The sequence below is a fragment of the Osmia lignaria genome, chromosome 5 (genome assembly GCF_051020975.1).
Source record: "Osmia lignaria lignaria isolate PbOS001 chromosome 5, iyOsmLign1, whole genome shotgun sequence".
NCBI lineage: Eukaryota > Metazoa > Arthropoda > Insecta > Hymenoptera > Megachilidae > Osmia > Osmia lignaria.
Genome location: NC_135036.1, coordinates 9362974 through 9388969, shown reverse-complemented (window position 1 = coordinate 9388969; position 25996 = coordinate 9362974). Strand labels below are relative to the sequence as shown.

The window sequence follows — 25996 nt, the reverse complement described above, 5'->3', positions numbered from 1 at the left end:
AGACCTGTTTTTTTTTTCTTCTCGATCTACTTATAAATTCAATATTTGATTATACTTTCATTATCTTTTCTTTTTATGGAATGAAAAAAAAAAAAAAAAGAAATGATGCATCAGCTCGGAGTTTTCTACTTTTCTTTTCCCCTCAACGAACAAACTCGACCGAACGTTTTCTAGTCAGATCAGCAATAGGTTCATTAATTATTTAAACAATGATTACGTGTCGCGATGGAATTATTCAAACAGTTTCCAGAAGGGGGAAAACACGTTAAATTTTGCAGCCAAGTTTCTTGTGTGCACGTTATGAAACATTGCAGGGGAAACACGGTGTATTATACAAATAGAAAATCGATATCAATCGAGATTGTTTATCCGTTCGATTCGATTTCACGTGAACGCGGGCTCGATACAGGAAACATTTGCAACACAATACAATCAATCTGGTCAATTATGCAACGACACTATTCGATAATAATTAATTCCGAATGCGTTAGACTGAACTTACGTGTAATTTATGAAAAATGCTCTTTCATTGTTCGCGAAATAAAACAGGTTATTTTCATCGAGGAATTTCGTCTACGCATACCTACCTCGTGATTTCACATCAATATGGTTATTTATTAAAATACCACGAAACGATCGACTCATGGACGGATTAGTAATCACTTTGAATATACGGGGTGACTCAAAGCGACAATTAACGCGTTATTAAATTCTCAAAAGGTTTCGAATTGTTTAAACTTGCAAAAAAAAAAAAAGGGGAATGAAAAAAACTGAACACTGAATAGTCAGCATTAATCATAGTTTCGTCGATTAAAGTGTGTTATTCATGGCACGATATTACTTTATATTCGAATTACACGAGAATTGTCCCGCGAGATTGTTTGAATCGCATAAATTCAGCTTCCTGCAGGCAACGCTCGCCTATTATTACACAATCGACGATGATTTCATTCGACCGTTTCAGAGTCCCTTCGTACCGTTGTGTCGGGCTTAATTTATATAATCATTCGTTATTTTTCATTCCTTTTCTTTCACTCTGCCTCCGTCTGTCTATTTATCTATCTGTCCGTCTATCTTTTTCTCTAGCATACAGATTAATCTCAGCCCCCTTGCCCCGCGCACGGTATACCTCCTGCATCTTTCGCCACCCACGTATCGCATTCAGTTCGTTTCTCTTTCAAAAGTGTTCTCTCTGTTCACCATTATTTGCAACGTTCTCTCTAAACAGGCTGCCTCGGTCGAGCTGATTTTACATTACACCGGTCGGAAAATGAAACGGGAGCATCCGATTGCGATGAATTTTTCATTTAACCTCCGTTGTACTCTTTCTATTCCATCCTCTCTTTGTCGATAGAATATAAAAAATTAGGAGAATCTAATGAAATTTAATCGAGATGATAAACTGGCGAGCATCTGGCAAAGATTTTCCAACAGATTCGAGAAGATCAAAAGCAAGGTGGCTGGGAAAACAAGAAAATAGCGGATGAAAAGGGAGAAATAGTAAAGACGATGAGAAGCAAAGAGGATGGAACAGAGAGTAAAAGGGAGAGCGTGTGTACGCGTGTACGTGTGTACACACTTGGGACGGTCTGTTAAATAAGCTGACACTCAAAAAGTGGGTGGCTGACAGTTCGAAGGGAGTCGCGCGAGCGAAATCACAAAATCCCTCGGGGAGCTTTTGTAATAACTTTAAAGCATGGTTTCGAGAAATTAATCGTGACGCAGCTAGCTCGGGATCGAACAGCTTCTCGTTTCGAGGGAACACGAAAATAGTGGGACAAAATGAATTTTTCATTTCATCTCTTTATCAAATAAATACCCACATATTTTTCCTTCCTTTCTTCTTATTTTTGGAAAGCAATTCGAACCACTTATCCGATTCGAAATTTTACGACTGATTAAATTTTATAAGATTGAGAGTGCTCGAGAATTATACACAAGGGAGACCCGAAAGGGTTTTTTGGAATTGGAAAAGTTGGTAATCCAAGACAAGTTGTGACTTATTGATCCGACACGTTCGTAAAATCATATCCGTTAGAAGCGGCGAAAGTTTCGCAAACCGAGACGCTTAATAACTTAAGATAAATTATCGACGGTCTATAAAATGTAATTAAAAGTTCCAGTTACCCATCCTGGTAATATTTGGATGTGTTCGTTTTAATTTTCCCCCCAAGAAACTTTCAAGAATACGCGCACGGACACGGTTGACCTAAATCTAACAAGTTATAGGTGGCGGGCTAAAAATCTCCGGCAAACTTCAAATTAAAGCTGGTCAAAATAGCTCGTAGAAATAAAATTACTATTCTTAACCATTTCATTTTCAAATTATACAATAATTTAAAAAAAAAAAAGAAGAATAACATAGTTTGGTGTTATCGATCGTTGAATCGTGGAATTTCGAATTAATCGAACAAACAACATTCGCCTAGGAAACGTCCAAACAGACACGTGATAATCATTATTGAAATTTTCTTTTCGATCGTAGAGAACCGGTTTCTCAGCAACCAGCTAGCCAGCAACGAACCCCAGGTGTCTCGCGATTATGCTAGAGGTCGGGACACAAGTATTTATCTAGAAATACACACACACACACACGCACACAGGTGTGTTTAAATAATACTCTTCCCTTATGGTCGATCGCGATTACAGGACATAGGCAGGTGGATCGGTTTTGATCGATCGCGATGATCGGAGATCGAACGTAACGACGATAACCTGTTCAACCCTCTTATATCTTTTCTGAACCCTTTGACAGTCTAATAAAATTGCAAATGATAGCAATGATTTTAACATAAAAATATAATATCTATAAAGGGATAGAAGAGCATGCTTTCGATCAACAATACGTTCAATTAAGAATGATTCATTCGCCTGTCCTAGATTCGCCCTGTTTACCATTTCATATTCCCACTTTCAATTATCCCAACGTGTAATCAGAAATTCTTGTATATTCGAGATACAAGGACGATTTCGTCCAAGTAATCATCAGCGGAGGTGTATCATTATCCCTTTCTCTGTCTCATCCTAACTTCTCCACCAATTTATTCAGAAATCACGGATAATTATAATACTGAAATTGATCTATTTGGTAATTCCGTCTAATAAATTTCAGAATAGATTTATTAGCTATCGTGTCTCTGTTTACACTCAATGTTTCTTGCGATGTTCTCAACCGTGTCCGACCCTATCTTCGATATTAGGCCATGAGCCAACTGGGTAAATTCGTGAAAAATTTGTACACAGGCAATTTTTGCATCGATATTTGTGCATCGACTGGTAATTTCACGTGTGTGTAAAGGGTGGCAGGGGGATGGAACTCGATAGAGAGGCGGAACGTAATGACTGCTGGGAATTGGACAAATGGAAAATGCATTCTATTATTGTGGCAACTTCCTGAAAAAGGGGAACAGTCGCCCGGCTTGGATCTTGTGTGTATACACATGTATTGGAATGTACCTTTTCATTTTCATTTTCCTATTCCTCTCTCTCTCTTTTTTTTTTATATTTATTTCTGTATTTCTACCGTGTGCTTTTATCAGCGATATCAAACCATCGTCGATAGACTCGTAAATTCTCCATTATTCGACACCGTATGCCTCGAAGGGCAGCTCGTTTTTTCCATTAATCCTTTTGTATTGACATGTCCCCGTAAATTGTAAGGTTTTTTTTTCGGTAACCCTCCATGCTTCAAACATTTTGAAAAAATTGCTGGATAGGAATTATAAAATTGAACGATATGGAAATATTGATTCTACGAATTGGACTGATAAATATTGCGAATAAATATTCTGAATTGAAATTTTAACTTCGTTGAAAATGTTGCAACGATAATTAAAAGATACAATGCGCGCGTAGTAATTTGCTAAGAAAAATGTATGAGTTGTTACTTTTGTCGCAGAGTGTACATCATGCTAAAATTCTAATCGGCAAAATTAGTCGAGAGGAGAGTACAGTCTCGAAGGAAAGTCTGGCTGACCGCGTTTCCAACTAGTCAAAGTTATGAAATCAATTGAACCTGTTAACTGAGTTATTTTTCAGTGCTTCTTTTCTCCTCGCGCTTATAACAAATATTTTTACTTATTTTAACAATTTCAAGCGTTATTCCACCAATGTGCACAAATAAAACATAAATTTTTCTTAAGATTTCATCAACCACTCCCCAAAAAAAATTAAATTTATTAAATAGAATAATAGAACATTGATTTTAAAACTAAAAATTAAATTGTGAAAACATGCAATAACAAAAGTACTAGACACATTATACGTTAGTCAATGTGTGAATCGTTTGAACAATTGAAACCGATAACGACAGGTGCAGTCTGTTATCGTGCTGTTATCGTGCATAAATAATGGAAGTAATGCTTGTCACGGAGTATTTTGAACAACAAAGTAAAAATGAAAAAATAAACAAAATGTATAGATGATCTGAAAATTTATGAACTTTTATCATAATTGTATTTTGCTAACAATTAAGATAAATTAAGATAAAATTAATTTTTCTATTTTCAATTCCTCGTTGCAATTACCTTTGTTATTGCGATACGGTTTTCGAGTAAATAGCATTCGTATTTCCATAGAGAAATCGATCTGTTTTATCGTACTGTAAACGTGTTGAAAATGAAATTTTCTACTTAATAAAACTATAGTACGTATCTTTCTTTTTGAACCATCCTGTACATTGATTCATTTAGAAATATGCGTTTAATCGATCACGAATTGATAGAATTTCGAACCGGTTTAATATTAAATCAATTGGTAGTATTAAATTTCCTGATACGTAGATATTTCTATCCGGTGTTTTTTAAGCGACAAACTCGTCGTGTATATTGATTTAATTGAGTTTTAATAATCGGATGGAAACAAGCAACGCATTATCTCGCGTATTCAATTGATCTCAATAAACACAAGTTCCCGTATAATTAGGAATGCTTCAATTGCTGATCAATCAGAAAGTACACGACAATATATAATACGATATTATATAGCAAGGAAATTACAATTATAAAATACGGGTTAATTAAAACTTTCACATCGTTCGGAAATTCTTGCTGGAAGCGACGAATCCGATGGAAAGCAAGTAAATATACTATGAACGAAGAGAGGGAGAGAGAGAAAAAAAGAAGAGTCGATGGGCAACAATGATCATTAACAACTCATTAATATTAATTTCGCTAACGGCTTTTCATGGATTTCACCGAACGAGGACGACGTTCGTTTAATTTACTAATCATTTGCTCCATGAAACCGGTAGGTAATTGAACGAGAAAACGACAACAAATTAAAAGTATGCAAAATTTTCCATTACTTTTAATTTTATAGATGGTAGAATATTTGTAATCAAAGTATTGGATATCGTTGTAAATAAAATGATATCGATGAATTATCGATAGGGTAATATTTTTAATTAGCATTGTTGTTATGAATTCATTTGCGACACCTGTACGGTCAATTTCTTATTAATAAATTAATTTTATAAAGCTTCCATTTTCCAGGATAAATCATACAGCGTTGTAAACACATACCATATGCCGGTATTATTGTATTCAACAGAACCGTTTCCTTGTTCATAGCGTTATCTCGAATCATATGAAAAGCTTCTTATCAGCTCTTTATTTTGATGAGTGCCCAGCGCACGCGATCAAACAAATCTAAACGCGTTAGTCGGTGTAACGATTTATCAAGTGAGAAAAGGCAGATTGATAAAACCATGTTTCATTTAAAATTCCATATTTACAGTTAGACCTAAACTCCTACTGCCAAGGGGGCGGGACAATAGCTTCATTTTGTAAAAATTAACTGAATTGATGCTAACAGTCGAGATATTAAATTTGCCTAGATAGATATTTTGAATTTCCAATTTGCGAAATAATTTTAGGGGAAAGGTACGTCGCATTGTTCGCGTCAAATCGAGACACTTGTTTTTCGTGATCCACCCTCGCGGTGCAATTTACTCTGCGAAGTATGAGCGAGCTCCGTGAAGCTACAAAAGTAAATTCCATTAAGGCAGCAACGGGGTACTTTCCTTTAATGTCGTTAGCAGAAAAGAGCGGGAGGTTTTCCGTGGGGCCATGCGAGGATCGGAGTAAGAAACGAACAACGCCAACTCAACGAGCAAGATTTATAAAACTACTAATATCTTTATCTTTATGTACTAATATCTTTAAAACATATCGATCTGGTAGAAAAAGAAACAAGTATGCTAAGATAATCGATGAGCTAATCAATCAAACAACATCTTTATCGGACAGCATTAAACCAATACAGTACATAACCTAACCTAAATTTCATTTCTCGGGGATCATGAATATTCGATCGGGTAGAACGCGTGAAAATCTATACGATTTTCGATACGCATTCGATAGGCAAACGTGAGCAAGAATAAATATATGCTCGGTCGCGTGTACACAAATTTTAATTATGAATCACCAATTGAATTCCGGCGAACGGGAGCAAGCGCATGCACGCGGATGAATTATCGGCTAATTTCCTTTGCCGTTGAAAGATCATAAAATTTATTCAACTTACCGTTTTTGTGGTGTACGAGGGATGTGTGTGTGTGTTCATGTATCGTGCACAGCAAGTAACTTTACGCGATAACTGGAAGTACGCTTAGCGACGCGATCATTATTTGAAGTATATTTTCAAAGGAGTACACCACTATTGTTAGTGAAGCACCTGTCCCGCTCGGTTCGTTGAATTTGACTCGTGCTGTACGAGGTGGCGTGCGTGCGCATCGTGTCACGCGTATCAACACGAATGCGTCCGAAGTTGCCCGAAGTGGGGCCGAGTCAGGCGAGAGAAAGAGAGAGAGAGACATGTAAACACAGGCTGTATGCGATATTATACGTATGTATGCATGGCCGATTACCGAGCAAATTAATGAAAGGAAAAGAAGGAGAAAAAAAGATACATACATATAATGTACATGGAAAATAATAAGATAAGAAATTATACGTGTTCCGCCTCTCGAATAGTTTTCCGTTTAGAGTATCCTGTATCAAAGCTGGTTAGGACGTATATGGGAACATGTGTCTAGCTCGAAACAAATTATAATTACAAATGTAAAGCAGGAATTCAGAATTTTGCTGGGTGAGGTATAATGCAAAATACAAATAGTATATGAAAAATAATGGCAAGAGAGAACTTGCGTGCGTGACGAATTCAAATATTATTTAGATGTAGAGAGAGAAAGAAAGAAAGGGAGGAATGAAAACATGGCTGTAACCGACTACGAAATTTATTAAGGACTCCTAACGAGAAAAGAAACAACGCTCGGTGAATCACGAGATAATTATCTTACGAGCACGAACAGTATTTTTATCGGAGCTATATTTGCGTTCGTGGCGGTGGTTCACGAATAGAGAATCAAGAACAACCAAGAACGAATATTATATTACATAAATCCAAGCGAGAAACTGATTGGCCGTGAGAAAGGTTTTTACGTGTTGTGTATACGGGCCTGGGCGAATGCTATGAAGTTATCGACGACGTGAATTACAGCTCGCGCACTAAATTCCGAGTTTAATCTCTTTAGAGATGTCATACGTTTGTGTAATATTGAAATCCTTAAACGTAAATGCTGCTATGTCAAGCAAATGACGCAATTTCCACGATGGCAAAAATGGATCTTTTATCCGAAACAATTTTAATGCAATTTTACGAATAGAGCCTTGATTCTCGAGCGAACGAAAAAAAAAAAAACTCGTAGAAAGATAATGCGTTTATATTTAAAGCAGATATTGAACGGCTTTGCAATACCAAACGAATCGCGTTGGAAATTACAGTCAAGGTAAAACAAATGTTTTGTTATTTTTTATGACTTCTGAATCGCGCGCGCGTACACAAACACAATAATATAGGTGTATTTGTTTGTCACAAGGACGGAGCATTATTTTAATCGCGATTCACGTATTATTTAATCCAACGCGCGGAATTAATAAATAGAACCGACGTAATATCGTTCATAAAAAAATTTCCATTTAACCCTTTAATTAAATCGTGCAATTCTCTGAAACGTATATTATCAATTTTGTCGAATTATTAAATTATTTTCATTTGTCTGTTTATTTAAATTTAATTCATCAATTGAAATATTTAATTAAACGCGAATCGTTTGAACAGAATTGATTAAAATTAAATAAAACGTGTTCAATATCCATTAACATTTAATAACCTATATTTTAATATGTGATTGTATCTTATACGCTTATACACTAAAATATAGGTTAACAAATATTAGCGCGCATTAAACTACGTTGTAAGTGTTAAATATTAAATGTAAACTACGATGGATAATTACTAACCTACATTTTACGACTCTATGACGGTTAATATTATCACAAAACGTTACACCTAGTTTATAAAACGATCGTTCAATATTGTATAATAACATGATTTTACGGTAGCTCACTTATACTCCAAATAGCATCGTGTCGTGTAAATATATAATTTTATTACGTCATAGACGGCCGAATATAGGTCGCAGGGGGATGGAAATTTTCGTTGGCGCACTGATTATTATTGCATTTGCCAGTAACATTTCTTACAGTTTGTATTTCTCGTTTCAGCAAGCGACGAAAGAGAGAAGAAAAGAAAAAAAAAAAGGATATAGAAATTTCTACGGACGCTAAATAGCTCGTCGGAAAAAAGCACACTTTATTCGCGAAAGCCAGAGAGAATATTTTAAGTTGCTATATACGGAGGACAAAAGCGACGAAAACTGCACAAGTTTTGTTGCCTACTTGTTACGAAAAATAAAAAAAATAAAAAAAATTACAATAGAGAACGCTTTGCGTGTATCATGTATGTACTTAGCTGAGTTATGATAACAAAAATAACATTCACCGCTTCAGCACTGATACAATATAATTACCAACCGTGACTCGCGACCCAACATTATCGATTTAGTTCTCAAATGTACATATACTTTCAATTCGTTTGCTAGCAAAGATAGTCAGAACGAATGAATACCAGAGGGAAAGAGGGAGAGAGAGAAAGAGAATCAGTGAAGCGGTGGGGAAAATAAAAAGAGAAAAGCACACACGAGATACGAGAAAATAACAGGAAAAAAAAAACTGTTCTCAGCAAATCAGTAATTGAATCATCGGAACATACGGGTTAATTATTGCTGTGCTTTGAGTGGTAAATAAATAACACCAATTTAATCGGTTTCATAGTATAAACAAAAGAGGAAAGACGAAAAAGAAAAATAGTCGATAATAAAAGCTGTCATAAAACCTTTCATCCGACTGTACATCCTTTCCACGAAATACTATTCCTAAATATATTTTTCTCACACAGCCAAACGCACACGCTGTTAAAATTTCCTTTAAACAAGCGACGCTCTATTTATCTGCCGGTGTACCATAATATTTCATCCTAATAATAACGGACGTACTTATCGATTCGACTCTCGAACATGTGCACGAATAGTGCTGTTGTGTTTCCCCTTTGACCCTCGTTTTGCATTTAAAATTAAAATAATTCATAAGAGAACGAGAAAAAAAAAAAATAGACTCAGAAAAAATATTTGATTAAAATACACGAGGGTGAAAGAATTCGGGAAAAAAATGTAATTCCTCATTAAATCATTGTTAGGACAATGCGAGTCGAGGTGGCTGTGTTAAATCGGGTTAAGGCACATCTATAAATACCTCACTAACTGAGAATGAGAGAACACGAAAGAGGGAAAGAGAGAAAAAGGCACAAAGTGTACTAACAGAAGAGCGAGAAAGATGGATGGAGAATAAGCGAGATAAAGAGAGAGAGAAAGAGAAGGAGCGAGTGAGATATGTAAACGGAGAGAAAAAGTAAGCAAGCATATGAACGAGCGAGAGAGAAAAAGAGCAGAGAGTAGGGTAGAAGTTGGGGGAGGAGGAGTATAAGAGTGACGGGGGAGGGGGAGGTCGGGTAAGAAACGTGCGAGAGAGATAAAAGTCGAATCACAAAGTTGACAGAGAGAAATGAAAATGAAACAGAGAAAGACGACGCGATTGATAAGGTAGGAGAAGGGAGAAGTAATCAGTCCGTCTAATAGTGTGGTACATTGAAGATACACACAATTGCATTCGTTGCCAGATGTCTAACTACACGATCATCTCCCCTCCATTGACTACCCCTTCCCCCACTCGTCACCACGCTGTCACTTCTGCATTACGGACGAGAGCGAGAACCCACGTCGGGTGAATTCGACAGCGAACGGGGAAAGAAAAAAGAACTGAGACGCGCGGAATCCGTACACTAACCCGGCACGTACAACTTTTTTTTTAATAATTACCACGCATTAACCAAAATAATAATTAACTCACCTCTATCTTTTCCATTTCTTTGCTGCACGACTGTCACTCACTATTCCCACAGTCATCTAGGATCCTTTGGCACACACACACTGACGGCACATAGCGCGATATATCACGAGCTACACAAACGCGGTGTGCGTGTATCGAAACGATATACGTTTGACGCGCGCGGACCAGCGACTCACGGTGCGGCGCACGCCGCTGTCCCATCAAGACTACTTTGTATTTACTCTAATTATGTGACGTCACGGATACACTGCTCGCCCCACCACGCGCCGCCGGAGGCGCCCGAGTGGCGACGACCGCGCTCGAGCGGTGCCGAGGTTGAGCGAGAAACGCGCATGGCGCAGCTTCCAGTCACCTGTCGTCTCTTATCGTTCACGTTTCTCCGTTCCGAGCTGTTCATGGTGGACCGTTGCGAGATCTCTACTGTGCTTCGTTTCCTGCTGGATCTTCAGTGCATTTTTTACATGAGTACTTTATTACAATTATAATTACGTTTTATACGGGCTAGTATTACATTGGTCTGGTACTGATTTGTGACGAACATTGCGAGTAAACGACTACGCAATAAATTTTTGTGCTCTAACCTTACACTCGACGATGTGTAGATTTGTGCAGTTCGTGAACTATTTTCGCTAATAATTAACAGGATTGTAGTGGTTGTGCATTTTCATGGGAAATTTACGTTTCATTGTTAGGACGATACTAGTTATTACTCCAATTCCAAGATTGTGATAAATCATGAACAGTTTTGTGAGTACTGACAGTTTCGAGTATTAAGTATTGAACAATGAAGAAGCATCGTTGTTCACGATTACCTTAACCCTAAAATAAAGTATTATGTGTTTACGAAGAACAAGATACAACGTTGGTGAAACGTAACCGTACATCCATTGCGTTTTGCGAACTCCCCTTAGTTTTTACGTTAAACGTAAGTGTGATTTATTTCATTAACTGATGATATTCGTATGGTGTTTTTACCGAACCGTAGTATAAGCAAAATGACACCGTCAACTTGTAGTTGTACTAAAGTAAGTGATAGAAATGGACATTAGGTATACGCAAATGAGTAAATTTGCAAATGGTCTGGTAAACAATTCAACGATTGATATTTGACTCGAACGAAATGAAAACAATCGTTAATGGGTCGAGGTACGTCGAAGAAGCGTGTCGATAGTGGGGAGTATACAATAAATGAGACAGTCGTTGAAAAATCATTTGTTTGTTCGATTTATTACCCAAAGCTCTTTTCCAATGTCCAATTGTCACAAAACTAGCGCGTTTCACGCTGCGAATTATTCGCCATTATCAAACATACAAATCGTTGTACGCACTTATGCGCACATCGACGTTTCATAGGTTAACTCTCTGTTCCCTCGCTCTTTACAACGGGATAGACTTGCGATCATTATTGTATTTCTGATATAATTTCTTTTCCCATTTATTTAGTATTATTTTCTTTGTTTTGTGTAACTTTCATATGTCGCACGACAGAGGTTTAAGTGTTGCTCCAGACAAAGAGTTTGTTGTAGCGGAAGGCAACGTGCACGAGGAAATAGGAAGGATATATATATATATATATACGTATATTATAATATATTTACAATAATTGTAGAAGAAAGTGTGCTGTTTAGGTGTCAACAGACGGATTTTAGGCCTATTTCGCGAGACATTGACTTGTGTTGCGCTAGAATTAGCAAACTAGATGCGGGATCCATATTAATTTCATGGTAGTAATTAGTTCGTTGTTGCTTTCTGTTCGAGACCTCTTTCATTCAGACACTTTTTTCATTACGATCCGTTGCAAAAGTTTAAAAAAGAAAAAAAAAACTGTTTCCCGATTGTGTTTTCTCTTTTCAGATCAGCAAAAATTGTTCAATTAATGTAAATATAAATTAAAACAAAAATAAGCTATCAAATACGTGTTTCTGTTATTTTAAAATACTGTATTTGTAACAAAGAATATATAATTGCTTAACAGGTTTTTAGTCATCGTTTGTTAAACAGATGCGAGAAATTCAGAGCAAAATAAGACTTTATAATTAATCCATTGAAACCTATGCAACGGAATGAAATGTCGTCCGGTCATTACGAGAAATCGTTTTGTGCGAGCAACGCACTCGTCATAGATCATTAAGTGTACATTAACACTAGAACGATCGGTATTTATGGAACTCACATTACCTACGGGATATTTAAACATTTATGAACATATAAACCTGAAATTAAAATTATTTTCGTAACACAAATACTGTACATGCTATAAAACGTTAATTTGGTCTAAATTGTACCGATGTTCTGGTGTTAATGATCGACGATGCGACGCAAAAAATGACGCTTGTAATTGACATGGTGAGACGGAATCGAAAAGTGCACCGATTGATTACAACAAAGAATTCTGAAGGTAGAAATAATTGAAATTGTAGGAACTATGATCAGTTTTTCGACTGTTTCGCATCCGCGATTCTACGACACCCGATGCACTTTTCGTTTCTCCGGGTCGATTAAGAGATTCTCGTGTCTCTCGTAATAACCGTTTCATTTAGTCGTTAATCGTACTCGCGAATTCCATTCCAGCTTGTGCATAATAGATGGAAGTGTACGAAATAATAATGGGAATATGGCTCAGGTTAAATCGCAGTTACGACTCGGAATAGCAAAAATTATCGATTCAAAAGCGATTCTGGAAATTACGGTGATTTTTCGCGAACGTTTAAACCGATCGATCGTTTCCAATTTTCACAAATTCTTATCAACTAATCGTTTAAACTGTTCTCTTTTTTTTTTTAAATACAACTTGTATGACGAACTTCAGTGTATATCACGCTATTTGGAAACGAGGTCGAGGTAACGTGTGCGATTAATTTGTATTTTAAAATACTTTATGCTCAGAGGACGATTTTGATGTTGCCGTACTTTCAATTAATTTGAAAATTCTTTGATGGTCAAAACGTAAAGCATTTCTTATGTTATTGTTGCATATCAAATGTTATTTTCGTGAAACTTTTAGCTTTAAATTGATATGCCATAAGAGCTATTTCGCAATAGTTTTATGTCATCAATTTATATTGGACTTTCTACGTTTCGAAATCGACTATTTGATACGCAACAAGCTCGTCGTTAATTGTTCGCGTTATTCTTCCCGATACCGTTGGTCCTCCAACTATCAGTTAATGTAACGGACACGAAAGTAGAAATTTTGTACGATACGCGATGCATATCGATGGCAAAACATCAATGGAATTCAAGGAGCATTTTCGGGTGTGTCCCATCAACGACAACCAATTCTTACCTAAGATCTAAGCTTGGTACCGCGACCATAGCGTAAGTGGAATGGGGAAAATATCACAGCTGGCCCCCGGAAACGTCGAAAATCCAAAATAAACGAGGGTCTTTGAGGGCCTTCGAGGAATCGCCCGGACGTCCCAGCTTCGACCTCTTTTTCTTTTTGTTCTCAAAAATCTGTGTTCTCCTGGTTACGCGTTACCCGCCTCTAATATCGGCCCCGATTTAATCCTCGTCCTATGAAACGTAGAAAAAATGATACAAATAGTGTTAACTACGTACATACTTAGACACTAGAGATGGTTCTCGTTCGGTAAGCGTAGCCGGGCTGACCAGGCTTCCTTTTGCGCGGTATATTTCCATATCATACAACGTATATTTTGTAACTAATTGTAATATTAATTATATGATAGTCGCTATTCATAATTTTATTATCATTGGCTCGCACGCTACACCAATTGCTGCGTCGGTGCGTATCGATCGAACAATTATTCTTGCGAAATTTTAAGCGTAGAAGTACAAGAAATATCGAGATTGGACAAAATTCTCGATTATTTAAATATATATATATATATTTTTCTTATTGAAGATACAATCAAATATACAAGGTGTTGCAAAGTCTAACATTAATTTTCTATTATATTCTATTAATAAAAATAAATAGTAAGTAATGTAAAATTATAACAAGAATATTGTAAAGTTGAGTCGGTCGATTTTGTAACACCCTGTAGAAGTGTGCTTGAAAAGCCATAGAAAAGAAAAAAGGTCGGAAGGAAAACTTTCTTCCCTACACCCTGTATGATCGAAACGTGTTGCTGAAATCGAAGCTGTTATCGTTATAATCGAACGTGGCAGAAAATTGACTACTACGGGTCGAACGGCGCCGGCACAGTAATTGGCTTCTACTTGTATTAAGGAAAGCGTGTCGAGGTCGCACGAGGCTTCTGAATTTTTGCTCGAAACGCTACTTTACATAAGGAAATTATAATCACAGACTGATTCAGCGCGAAAGTTTTCTAACAGCGGTCGCGCATTTCGTGGCTGATATTCTATCTTTTTTCTTTATCTTTCATCATGACACATATAACAAACAATTTATCGTTTGGACACGAACATTTTGTTACTCAAAGTCTATCGTAGAGTTCGGTCACTAAATAAATTAACGTACCCAAGACATGGGTATTCATAGTTTAAAATTTTTAACTTTCTTTCTGCAACAAGAAGTCGAATCAACGCGTTGAACTTTGTACTGTTGCATTTTTCTTTTTTAAATTCAATGGACAACAAATTGAATATTTATCAAATTCCCATTAAAGTATAAGAGAAACAATTAACAAAACATTCGAGTAACTTTTGACGAAATATTCGATTCCGGATTCAAATTTTTGGGATGAATCAGCTTTTATCCCAAAATATATACACATACGTATATAACAAGAAGATAGGAGACACGGTACGGATAGACTTTGAAACAATATAACCTTGGCAATTCAAAGGATACGTCTAGATGATTCCTGAGACCTTCACGACATTCTTCGAACAGTCTGATATGAGGAACCCGTACGTAGAATCGTGCCTCTTCGTACGCGAATCGAAGCCTCGCACGAACGCGGTGCCGTAATATATCGTTTAAATTTCGTAAAATAATTTTTTTTATCTCTTCTCTGTCACCCGTTAAACGGCGTCGCTCGAGAGTTCTTCTTCGTGACAAACCATTCGGTTAGAGTTTCGTCAGCGATCGACGATAAATCTCCCGAAAATAATAGGTACTGCGTCTACTTTAGCATACATCTCGAATGGTTCTTCGACAGATATAAAGTGAATTTGAAATAATAACATTCCGAACGCTGGTGAAACTCGTTCTCCTATTCTCGTGCGAGGCAAATCTTTCTCCGGGTCGATCTTGAAGAGAAGAACGCACCCTCGAGCGACCGACGCGATACAAATCATGGACCTCTGCTCGAATAATCCAATCGTGTAATTTAATTATCCAAGTCCCCGGCATCTGTTCCCCCATCGTCTTGATTACTACCGTCATCGTTACCAGAAGCTCCTTCGTCTTCTGGTACAACATCGCCGCTAGTTTCTTCCTCCACCGACAATTCTGTAATGTCTATTCTTTCTCCTTCTTCAACAGACCCGATAATCTCCTCTTGTTGACTTTCCGTTTTATCTTCGGGTTCCTCGACGATCATTTCGATATTCTCATCGTCGTTCAAAGATTCCACCACCTCGTCTTTGTTTTCTATAATTTCCTCGTTGATAGAAATATCTTCTTCGCTTCTCAACGCGTCCACCACTTTCTGTTCGATAGTTAGCTGCCTGACAGCGTTCTCCAGGTTCTCCCTCATGATACGATTCGTTTCGGTTTCGTCGTCCTGCCACGCGGTGGGCATAAACGTCATACGGACTATTTGGTAGAGCCTCCAGAAGCCCAGCTTCTTGTACAGGCTCTGACTAGCTTCGTTCTCAGGACGAATCACCACGAACGGCTGATAACCTTTCTCGACCACCCGTTTCGTCAAATACCTACGATTATTTTCATTATGAAATCGGTACATTTATTTTGAATAACCCCAATTCTTCGTACAATACACAGTGAAAAATCTTGCTTACCTTGCTAATTTCGTACCGTAACCCTTTCTCCGATACTCTGGTTTAGTCTGCATGGAAAACATAGCCCCGTAATAAGACTGAACCATCCAAGCAGCCAGACTACCCTTCGCAAACACTCCAGCGGCTGGGAGGGTCCTAATCAATCGTAGGAAGACCTCGTGGCACTCCATGTCGTTCGCTGGATACAATTCGTAGATACCCTCCGCGTGTTCGGCCTTCAGGGGTTGAACCTGAACGTCGGAATCGGCATCTTCTTCACTCTCCCCGACGTTGTTCAGGGTTTCGTAATCCTTGCACACGTAGACGTCACCTACGACGGTGTCGATGGTACCTGTACCCTCGTACAGACGCGTCAACTCCTCGGCGATGTCGTAATGAACGAAATTAATGTAAAGAGGCTTCGACCAGTCGATCAGAACGTCCTCCTCCCTTAACAGCTTGAGTAGTTCCAGTCGATCGTTGGGGCAGAACACGCCCACGCTCTCGAACAGTAAACCGTGTGGCTGAAAATCGACGGAATGGTTATTTTATTAATTATCCTTCAGGCTGGAAGTAAGAAAAGTTGCGAAAGATCGTTCGTTACGTAAATTATTTATCGCGACAAATATAGCTTCACTGCCGTGGCCTTAATTAATCTTCGATTTATATTCATTTATTTTAAACTTGAATCTTTGATTTGTTTACTAGCTTCGAAATCGGTAGAAACGGTAAATTCGTTTCGAAATATCAAAGTTCATCTCCGTTCTGATTTGTGAATCGAGTAACTGGTGGAAGGACACTGGTTGGAGCGTATGACGGTAACAATTCACGTCGAACGCACAGGATCGCGGACACGTTAATTAACTAAAGAGGATAGGATCAGCTAGATTAGAGGAGTCGCGGGATAGGTCAGGAAATGGACTGGCAAGGCTGTGAAACAAAAAGGTTGGACGTTAGCCAAGAAAGGATGTGGGCCAACTTTTCTGCACCCCCTTCTCGATACGACAGGAAACAAGATAAATTTGCAGTAGACACGCAAACTACTTCTTCTCTTCAATTTTCCCGTCACAAATTGACCATTTACCTATTCCTTTATTTTCTTCTCTTAAATTCAATGAAACTGGCATTGTATTAGATTGTTGCACGTCGATGCACGTTTTCGAAGCATAGGAACCGTCTGACAAATAAATTCACTTTCTCGAAGCTTGTAAAAAATTGTAACCAAAGAGAAATCGTAGTAACATTTATTTCGAAAAATTTCTCCGCAATGTTCGTGACTGAAACGAACCTGTATCCTTCGACAACAGAAAATAGCAATAGCGTTGGCGTTATTGATCGCTGTTTAATCGTAATCGAAGAAGAAAAAAAAAACGAATGAATAAGTACTTATTTTATATACTCACAGATAGTGTCATGCCTGGAAAATGTAAACAGATAGCATCTTCGGGCCAGTTGTTAGCCACGTAGAAATGAAAGTCCCATACTCTGTCCCGCATGTAGGTCAACAGTGTTTGATGGAACTGTGACACAGACAGATGACATTACGATGGAAACTTGGAACAAAATAGAAATTTCAATATTTTCTTACATATTTACCAAATGGACGATTGTCTAGCAAAAAAAGAAAGAATTAAACTCTTTGAAATCTTGAAAATCTTTTAATCTCACGATAGAATTGGTAGAACACAAGGTGTCGGGGTGGTTAAAGGGAAAGTTTCTTTCATTTCGAAGGCAACGCGCGAAATGAAAAGGTAGATATTTACGAAGAAGTTGCTAGATGAAGAGGAATCTAGCCGAGGGCGACGCTCCAGACGTTGTCTCGTGAAATAACTACCACGTGCTACCTTTGATACTCTTGCATATTAAATTTTCTTTCCCATTTACCGAAAAACTGCCGTGTTTACCCAGCAAACTGGCTAAGAATTTCTCGTTTAAACATTTTTGTAGGAAAATCGAGAGTGCTCCTCCATTTGAATGCGTGAATTTTTTCGATAAAGAAAATGTTGATGTACTTGTATCGTTCGATCGTTCTTCCGGAAGGTATAAAGTAAAAGCATGCTTTCATGTTTTTTTGAAATATTCAAAGTCACAGATGTGTCGTCCCGTAATAAAGTGTTTCGCACGCGGCACGTGAAGCATAACCAGCTTGAAATTTACATATCTCCGGTTTGATCTCGAGAAGCAGCGGGAACGACAAGGCGAATGAGAAAGACCGCACGAATTGTCCGAATTTATTTGACGTCTTTGAGAAAAAATGTGCCTCCAAAAGGAGACCGTTTCAACCGAGACGCAGGGTAACGATTCGTTTCAAAATGAAAGTTAAATTGCAATATCGGGAATAATATTTAAAGATACCTTAGCTCGTTCAATTTGATTCCCTATCAAAGTTAACTGTAATGATAAAGTTAAATTTATATTAAACTTTCTGCGAGACTCGTTCGCTTAAAATCGACCGAATGATGTTTATTAAAACTTCCTCCGCTGCTTCTTTTCCTCGACTCTTCTTGATATTTATTTTTATGAAGTAAAGATGGTTTATTACTTAGCTTCTCGCAAGAGCCAAGAGTCACCTTCGTAAATTCTACTTAATAGGATTGAACAAACTTGATGGCAAGTTTGAAACGAGTTAAGAGTCATGCAACCTAATTTACTTGCCTTAAGGTTAATAATAGAACGGGGTATGTAAACGCGATGGCTGTGGATTTTCAAGATCCAGCAGCTTTATTACTTCGAATATATAGACTTCCGTTGCTGGTCAATTTATCGTGATCCTAAAACTAAGAGAAGGAAGCTAAAATTTGGAAAATTTTATTTTTATGATCCGAATTCGTAAACCTTCGAATTTACCTTTATTTATTTGAACAAAAAGAACTATCTCCTAACTCCTCTTCAAAAGCACGAGTACTTTTATCGCCCTGTAACTTTCCAGCGTAAAAGAAAAGAAAAGAGGAAAGAAAGGACGCGTATCATCCCCTGCGCTTCTCCCAACCCCTTCGCCGGAAACATAGAAAAGAAAGATTCTGTAACAGCTGCATGAATGCTGTTCGATCTATTGTCAAGAATGTCGCAGTCTGATTGCCGCGGCTCGTTAAGCATCGCCGTGAGAATTGTATGACGCGCAAGAAGCATCGATTCGAATGCGGATTCGAAAATACATGTGTACTGAAGTACGTGCGATACGTCGTCACGTGTGGACACGGCCTTGACCCTGTCTTTTTGCCGGCTACACCGGAGCTTTATTCCGGGATAAACGACGCGTTCGGTATGCGGCATCGTTTCGTGCCTGCCAAGCATTATGGCTCGCAACACGAGTACCAACGGGCATCGTTAAATCTTCCGAATCACGCGCAAACTGCTAACACGAAATGGAATTGGCAAAAGGAACAGGGAAATCCAGTCTGCGACCGTGTACAAGCAAATCTCTATTCAGTTTCTGACAATTCGAAATTCTGTAGAGAGACATTAGGGGTCCGTTCTCAGGAGACGCTCCGAAAGTTTTGAAAATGACAATTCATTCGAAGTTTGCGCACCGGGAGGAAGTTACAAACATTCGCAAACGTTATCTGAACGAGCGAGATTATTCGTAAAGAGGATATACAGTGGAATGGTTGATAAGCAATCGAAGTTCGATAACGTTGAAGAATTACAACATCGAGCGACAGGAAGGAATCTGCTGGCTGATATGGTAGACAGATTACGAGATCGACGGCAAGTTATTAATGACGGAAACACGACCGTGGCCTTGACTCTGGTACACCTTGCACATCGGTACCAGAATCAAGGTGGCGTGGCTGACGGTTGTAACACCGGTAGCCTCACGGCGCTCGACGAGCAGGAAACAAAACTCTTTTAGATCGATAAACTCGCTGGCTCGAGAGTGAAAGCCGTGAAAGAGGGAGAAATCGGGGCCAAAAGAATCTGCTCGTAATAAAATTCGCAACATTTTAATCGCCTTTAAAAAGCTGAAGAATCATTACCAATTAGGTAATTGCATATCAACTGCTCGATTTCGAAATGCAAACTTTCTAGTTTTCAAAGTCGATTTTTCTAGGGAACCCTAGAAATTATTGGAAACAGTTTGAATCTAGAAAGTTCAAAGTACGCTTTAATATTGAAGCTTAAAAATTGTGCGGTGAAGTTTTAAAAAGCGTTTCGGATGAACAGTTTCATTAGCGTTAAATAAATTACGGATGGAGAGGTGGGCAAAGTTTATCGCAAACTTTCTCCCGTAAACGTGTTCGACGACCGATTATTACACTCTACCGGCAGAGTATCGTTTGTGTTAACAGGTGTCTGTCACATATATGCATACCACCTATCCAAGACTGCAGTGTTTTGCGTGAAAATGCTGAAATTTCATTTGACCGACTAACAAGGTAAAAACCAAGTGACGCGTGAATCCGTGTAACGAATCAATAACGAAAGCAATTATTGTGATATACTCTTTCGTTATTTCTGTGATCGTTGCATGGAATAGTTCACTGTTTAAATGTCACCTGAATCGAATTTCCAGTATAAAAGCCACTTGATTAAGCCACTTAAATCAAGCAAGAATTCACTCGATAAAGAACGGACAAACAACAACAGTAAAGTTGAAACAGAAGGTGTCGTTACGTGTTAAAGAAAGTTTCTTGCAAACAGCGTGAAAATAAACGGCAACCCGTTCTACGGGGCGGAACGACGGTGAAAGCGATAAAAAAGAAGAAGAAGAAAAAAAAAAAATATCAGCTTTTATACACATCGTTGAGCGTGTCGTAACAAACGCGAGTGTACGCTTTGGTATCGCGTAATCGGTGCACACACATCTGATCCATTGAAACGTATCGGTAAAGGGATTACTGTTCGTCCGAGAACGTGTGTTCACAGAAACGCCAAAGTATGTTCACAGCAGAGTAAATTACACTTGAATCGAATCAACACACGAGAAGAATGAAAAATCTTCAGATGTTTTGTTTGACTGAATAAATTTCCGTAAATTCAACGAACATGGAACAGCACCTCATTTGATTCTACATAGATTCTCCGAACGACTCGATGGTACTTGAAACTGATCCAAAGCGAATGTCATAAAATCGTTGGTTATCCAAGATGAAAAGTGTATCCGTTTTAGAATCGTACTTTTATACGCCAGCGGAAGGGTGGCTGGCCATCTGTGCTCTGTTTAAAAAAAAGAAGAAGAAAAAGGAGATCAGCAGGTTCGTTTGCGCGGATTTACGAGGACGCAGCGTGCAAATATCGCTGGGAGAAGGTCGCTGCAGAAAACAGCGTGTACCAGCTGCGACCTTGACACTAACCTAGCCCAACGGTCGACCACTTAGACCGGGTTACGGCGGAAATACTGCGAGAGGATCGTTTCCTCTGCGTCGGTAATCTTATTCCCTCGATATACCATGGATATATCCCCTGGGGAACTTCGCTACGATATCCTGCCACCGCGAATGGCACAATTTCTCTACCCCTATCGCGGAAAATTCGTTGATTTTGCGTTTCTTCTTTTATCAGAGGAGAAGTAAAATTTTATGTTTCAATCGTCATAAGCATTAATATTGTCGCATGCGATGAAACTTAGAGAAGAAGCAACTTGCGAAAAGCAAACTCCTTGCAAGTTGAAAAGAAAAAAAAGAAAAGAAGAAAAAATGTTTTCATTGCAAACATTTGACACTTTGAAAAGTAAGCACTAGGCAAGCTGGATAAAAGTCAGGAGGGAAAATTGCACGCACCTTTAAGGATTCAGGCAAATAGCCGGCAAGGAAGTCTAAGAGTCGAGGCAACTCCTCCTCGGCTAGCAGACGAAAGTTCCGTCCTCGTTCCATCGCTTCGGGGCACTCCATGCTGAAACTAATTACCGAGAGATCATTGTATGAGTGGTAGAAACTTTCAGACCCCATAAAACACGTGACTCTACGCGTACGCTCGCTACCAAATTACCTTTTCTCCCCCTTGATTCTCTGAAATAACTTTCCTGCAATCGTGCCCGATAGAGGAGAGAGTGGAAGAATTACGAATTTCCTAAGGAAATAATTATTATTGAGATAATTATAAATACAGAAACTATATTTACTTTAATCTGTCGAGAAAATTGTACGAAGATGGACAAAAATCTAGAATAGTTTTCATTTTAAACAGTGCATTATTAACCTGATTAAAGTGCAAACGTTTTTTTTTCTTTTTTTTTCCTCCCAAAAATTACCATTTTAATTATACGCTTGTAATCGTGAGTTTGAAAGTTAAGAATCCATTTCAACGGGTTTGAAACGCATTATCGGTCGAGTACCGTTATCAGTCTAACATGATTTAATTCGACGAGCATCGTCAACAAAATCTAAGCTATCGATGCGATCTATATTTTCCTCGTTATTATCCGATAATGGTAATCTTCTGTAGCGGTGAACGCGACGTGTGTTCGAACATCGCGCTACAAGGGGTACATCATTGTGATCAATAATATGACAAGAAGCTGACATTGATTGAAATTAAGATAACTCGACCGTCTTCTCCGTTTTCTCCTAGGGATATCCTCCTACGCGCATATACTTTCTTCTCTCATCTTTTTGGTACCCCTTTATTTCGAACAAATCCGTCGAAATATTTGGTCGTGAAATATTAGATTACCGGCAGTTTATTGAGAAAGAGAAGATTAGAAATACTAGCAACGTTGCAACCTTCGATATAAGGGATTAATTAATCCTGAGCCGAAGAGAAAACGTATACAAGCAATATCGATTAGTTATACGAGTAAACGTCAGATACAAGTTTTTGACAAAAGCCTTCGATGTTTACCAAGTTTGATACACGCAAACAAACCAGCTACGATCAATAAATTATTTCTCCCTGCAAAATTTACTTTGTTCTTTAATAATTAAAATAGTAGCTAAAACTGTTTTTGCCCTGGAAAGGTATTACCGTATCTGACTGACGTAACTTAAAGGACGATAGGCCTCCAGTGGCCAAGTGCGAACTTGATCATATAATTGGAGATAGAAGGAACACTAAAATTATACTAACAATTTGAAATACACTGACATTTCAGAAGTATCTAGATGCTTTTGTATTAATAAAATGTCATTCTTGCAGTAATCAATTTGCTGCTCGACCAATTTCTATTCAGTGACATTTACGTGGATATCCTGTTTATGCATATCGCAGATAACGTATAATGTACATAATCGTATGTTCTATATGTAAATCGTACTTGATTAACAATTACCATTCATCAATGTACATTATACTCTACGCGTGATACAATGTTCATCGAGTACACGCAATGTACGGATACGTAAATGTAAATGATGTGTACTATCGTCTCGATGCTCGTCAAGTATCCAGATACTTATGAACGCGAGTGTAAATCCATACGTGTTAGAGGTTCACAGCATCCACGGGTGCGTGTCAAGCGTGATCATTCGTCGACGAAGAGTCATCGAGATCGCAGCAACTGTTTGCACAGTCTCACGCACCGGTGTCACGTATACGTCACAACAGGAAGCACTATGGGACCCAAGTCGACGCGCGACAAACAAGCAGACAAGGGCACACCACCGCGAAAGGATCGTCTTCTGAACGATTGCTCGCGGACACCTTTGCACTGATATACGTGTATCCACCTCCAACCCTTATTTCACGTACACCATCATCGTGTTGCGTCGATTTACCTCGAAGATGCCCAAACGTTGCTTCAGTGTACCGAGTGATTCTCCCCACTCTGTGAACATACCCCTCATGCGGATTGTGGTCTGCGTACGAAGTCAGTAATCGTCAGCGATCATGATTTCTCGAGATACAGTCACCTGACAAATATAATTATTCGTTACATCCGTGAGCCCATGCAACGTCTGAATTTCTATACGATAAATGATGTACATCGATACGTGAGACATGATCTGATGTCATGTATAAACAGTAATTACCCTCATTACGTGACTGTATCTTGAGAAATCGTACTTACCGACTATTACCGACGTTCTGGATGTGCTACGCAGACCCACAAGATGCGTGAGGGGGATGGACACGAAGTGGAGAAATCACTTGATTTTACCGGAGCAAGGTTTTCGGGCAAGGCTGATTTACCTGGACGAACGAGCCGCGTGATCCTTGCTTCCTCCGGGCGAGTCGAGATACGAGAATAAATAAAAGTTACGCGGCGTGAAATTCGGTCAGAACGGCGAGAAACAGTTGTGGGCTGTTGTCAAGGGGTAGTTTCAACGGAGGCACCCGCCCTCGCTGCCCCCTGAACCCGCACTGCCACCCCTGAGCCACCGTTACCCTCCATGCACCCAACGCTGCCGCGGTACTCTTCGCGCAGGTGCAATAATCGATGCAGTGCCGTATCGTCATCCCCCGATACCTGAAACCACCCAATTTTTGCGTCAAATCAAAGTTCATGGAAGGAATTTTAATTTTCTTTAACAGTATTGTAACCAAAGGATTTTAATAAGCGATAGTGTATAGCTATAAATACTTCATAACTACTGAAATCCATCATTACTAATGAGGTCTGCTTAAAAACGACATAAAATAGAAATGTTTATACATGTTTATTAAATACCATTACGATATGAAATGTGTTGGTAGGTGACACTATTAGATTTGTTAACCTAAAAAGGGGTTAACTAGACCTTGCAGGTGGAAATCGATATTTTTGCAGAGATACCAGCGAAACGTGACCGCATTTATCGAGCTATTTCTTCACACTGTATCTAGCAGTTTACATTCAGAAGGACGTATCGTCTCTTCCCATCGTTTCCTTAATCTTTCGTCCCTATTGTGCAAAATATTCGTAATCGTACTGCACACAGCATGTTTGCTCCAATACGCCGAGCATGCAAAGGGTAATACAGTTTGAATATACAGGGTGTACAAACTAATTGTTTCTGAAATTAATGATACAAGGATGTTTGTTAAGTAAAACACAAAGGGTAGTAGAAAACACCTATTTTTAAGATTAGAACCTCAAGACCTAACAATTATATATCCTAAATTTAATAAGAAAGTTCATCAAAGGGAGGAAATGCATGTTATTGTACGTTAAATACCATTATGTATTTTGATTTTGATTTTGTATTGAAGCGCGCTTTAAAACAATGCAGGTGCAGTCATCCGGTGGTGGAGGGAGAAACTAGAAGAGAAAAGTGCATTTTCGTCTACCGTGAGATGCACAAATGCTGCAGTTGTTCCCTCTGGTGTTAATGAAAAAAACTAAAAGTTGAAGTACTTTTTGCGCTCCCTGTCGACGATATCAAACAGTTCATTTTTAGTTGGGGGTGTCTAGAACCCCGCAATCATAACTCCTTGAATCTGTAGTCACTGTTAGCATCAAACAGTAGATGACGCCACATGTTTTTCGATTTTTCGGCGCTTTTTATAACGTAAAAATGTCGATGAATTTTCATCATCTGTTTATTGAGAAACAGAATCTTAAACCAAGAAATATCTCTCTAGCTTTTGACCTACTTTTCCGTATAGCTTCATCCCCTTTTCAATTGTGCCACCAGATCGGCAACATCCTGTATATTTTTCTCCTTTTCTTTACTTAACTTTCTCATCAAATTTAGGATTATTAATTTCTATTTCTCATATTTACATATATGTTTCTTTCACTACCCTGTTTCTAAATGTTTATCTTGAAAAATCCTTAGTACTTACAACCCCTTATTGCTATACGGTACTGTGTAGAACGTCGCAACGCAGGAGAATCCAGCTTCCTCCACCTCTTTATTCCTGCAGATCGATTCAGCTAACTGACGAGCATCGTAATAAAAAATTTCAAGTTTAAAAGATTCAAATGAAACATTTCGTGTGGTAAATTGTCGAACAAG

The 25996-nt window shown here is 38.4% G+C and overlaps 2 protein-coding genes and 1 long non-coding RNA gene across 9 annotated transcripts in view; 1 reads left to right on the top strand and 2 right to left on the bottom strand.

Annotated features, from left to right (window-relative positions):
- Positions 1-10627, bottom strand: part of LOC117604966 (uncharacterized) — a 100945-nt gene extending 90318 nt beyond the window's left edge. The window contains exon 1 of one of the 2 annotated variants that reach the window (XM_034325621.2): positions 10308-10627. In XM_034325621.2, coding sequence (XP_034181512.2) covers positions 10308-10322 — 15 coding nt within the window. In that variant the 5' untranslated portion in view covers positions 10323-10627. Of the gene's footprint in view, positions 1-6525; positions 6918-10307 lie in introns of those variants that run through there. The other variant, XM_034325620.2, reaches the window with a different exon arrangement.
- LOC117604972 (uncharacterized) lies at positions 6932-9132 on the top strand. Its single transcript, XR_004581538.2, has 3 exons — positions 6932-7094; positions 7177-7789; positions 8568-9132. It is a non-coding gene; the product is annotated as an uncharacterized LOC117604972 (long non-coding RNA).
- Positions 10628-11527: 900 nt separating the features above from the next.
- Positions 11528-25985, bottom strand: LOC117604969 (uncharacterized). Of its 6 annotated transcripts, none has more exons than XM_034325628.2 (7): positions 25824-25985; positions 24249-24525; positions 22110-22190; positions 21902-22019; positions 17585-17701; positions 16203-16705; positions 11528-16115 (listed from the first exon to the last, which is right to left on the bottom strand). In XM_034325628.2, the coding sequence occupies exons 4-7, from the start codon at positions 22010-22012 to the stop codon at positions 15569-15571; spliced, it is 1278 nt and encodes a 425-aa protein (XP_034181519.1). In that variant the 5' UTR covers positions 22013-22019; positions 22110-22190; positions 24249-24525; positions 25824-25985; the 3' UTR covers positions 11528-15568. The 6 variants fall into 6 exon arrangements, with proteins under 6 accessions (XP_034181519.1, XP_034181523.1, XP_034181518.1 ...); XM_034325632.2 differs by lacking the exons at positions 24249-24525; positions 25824-25985 and adding exons at positions 23538-23968; positions 24127-24240; XM_034325627.2 differs by lacking the exon at positions 22110-22190.
- Between the last annotated feature and the right edge of the window lie 11 nt (positions 25986-25996).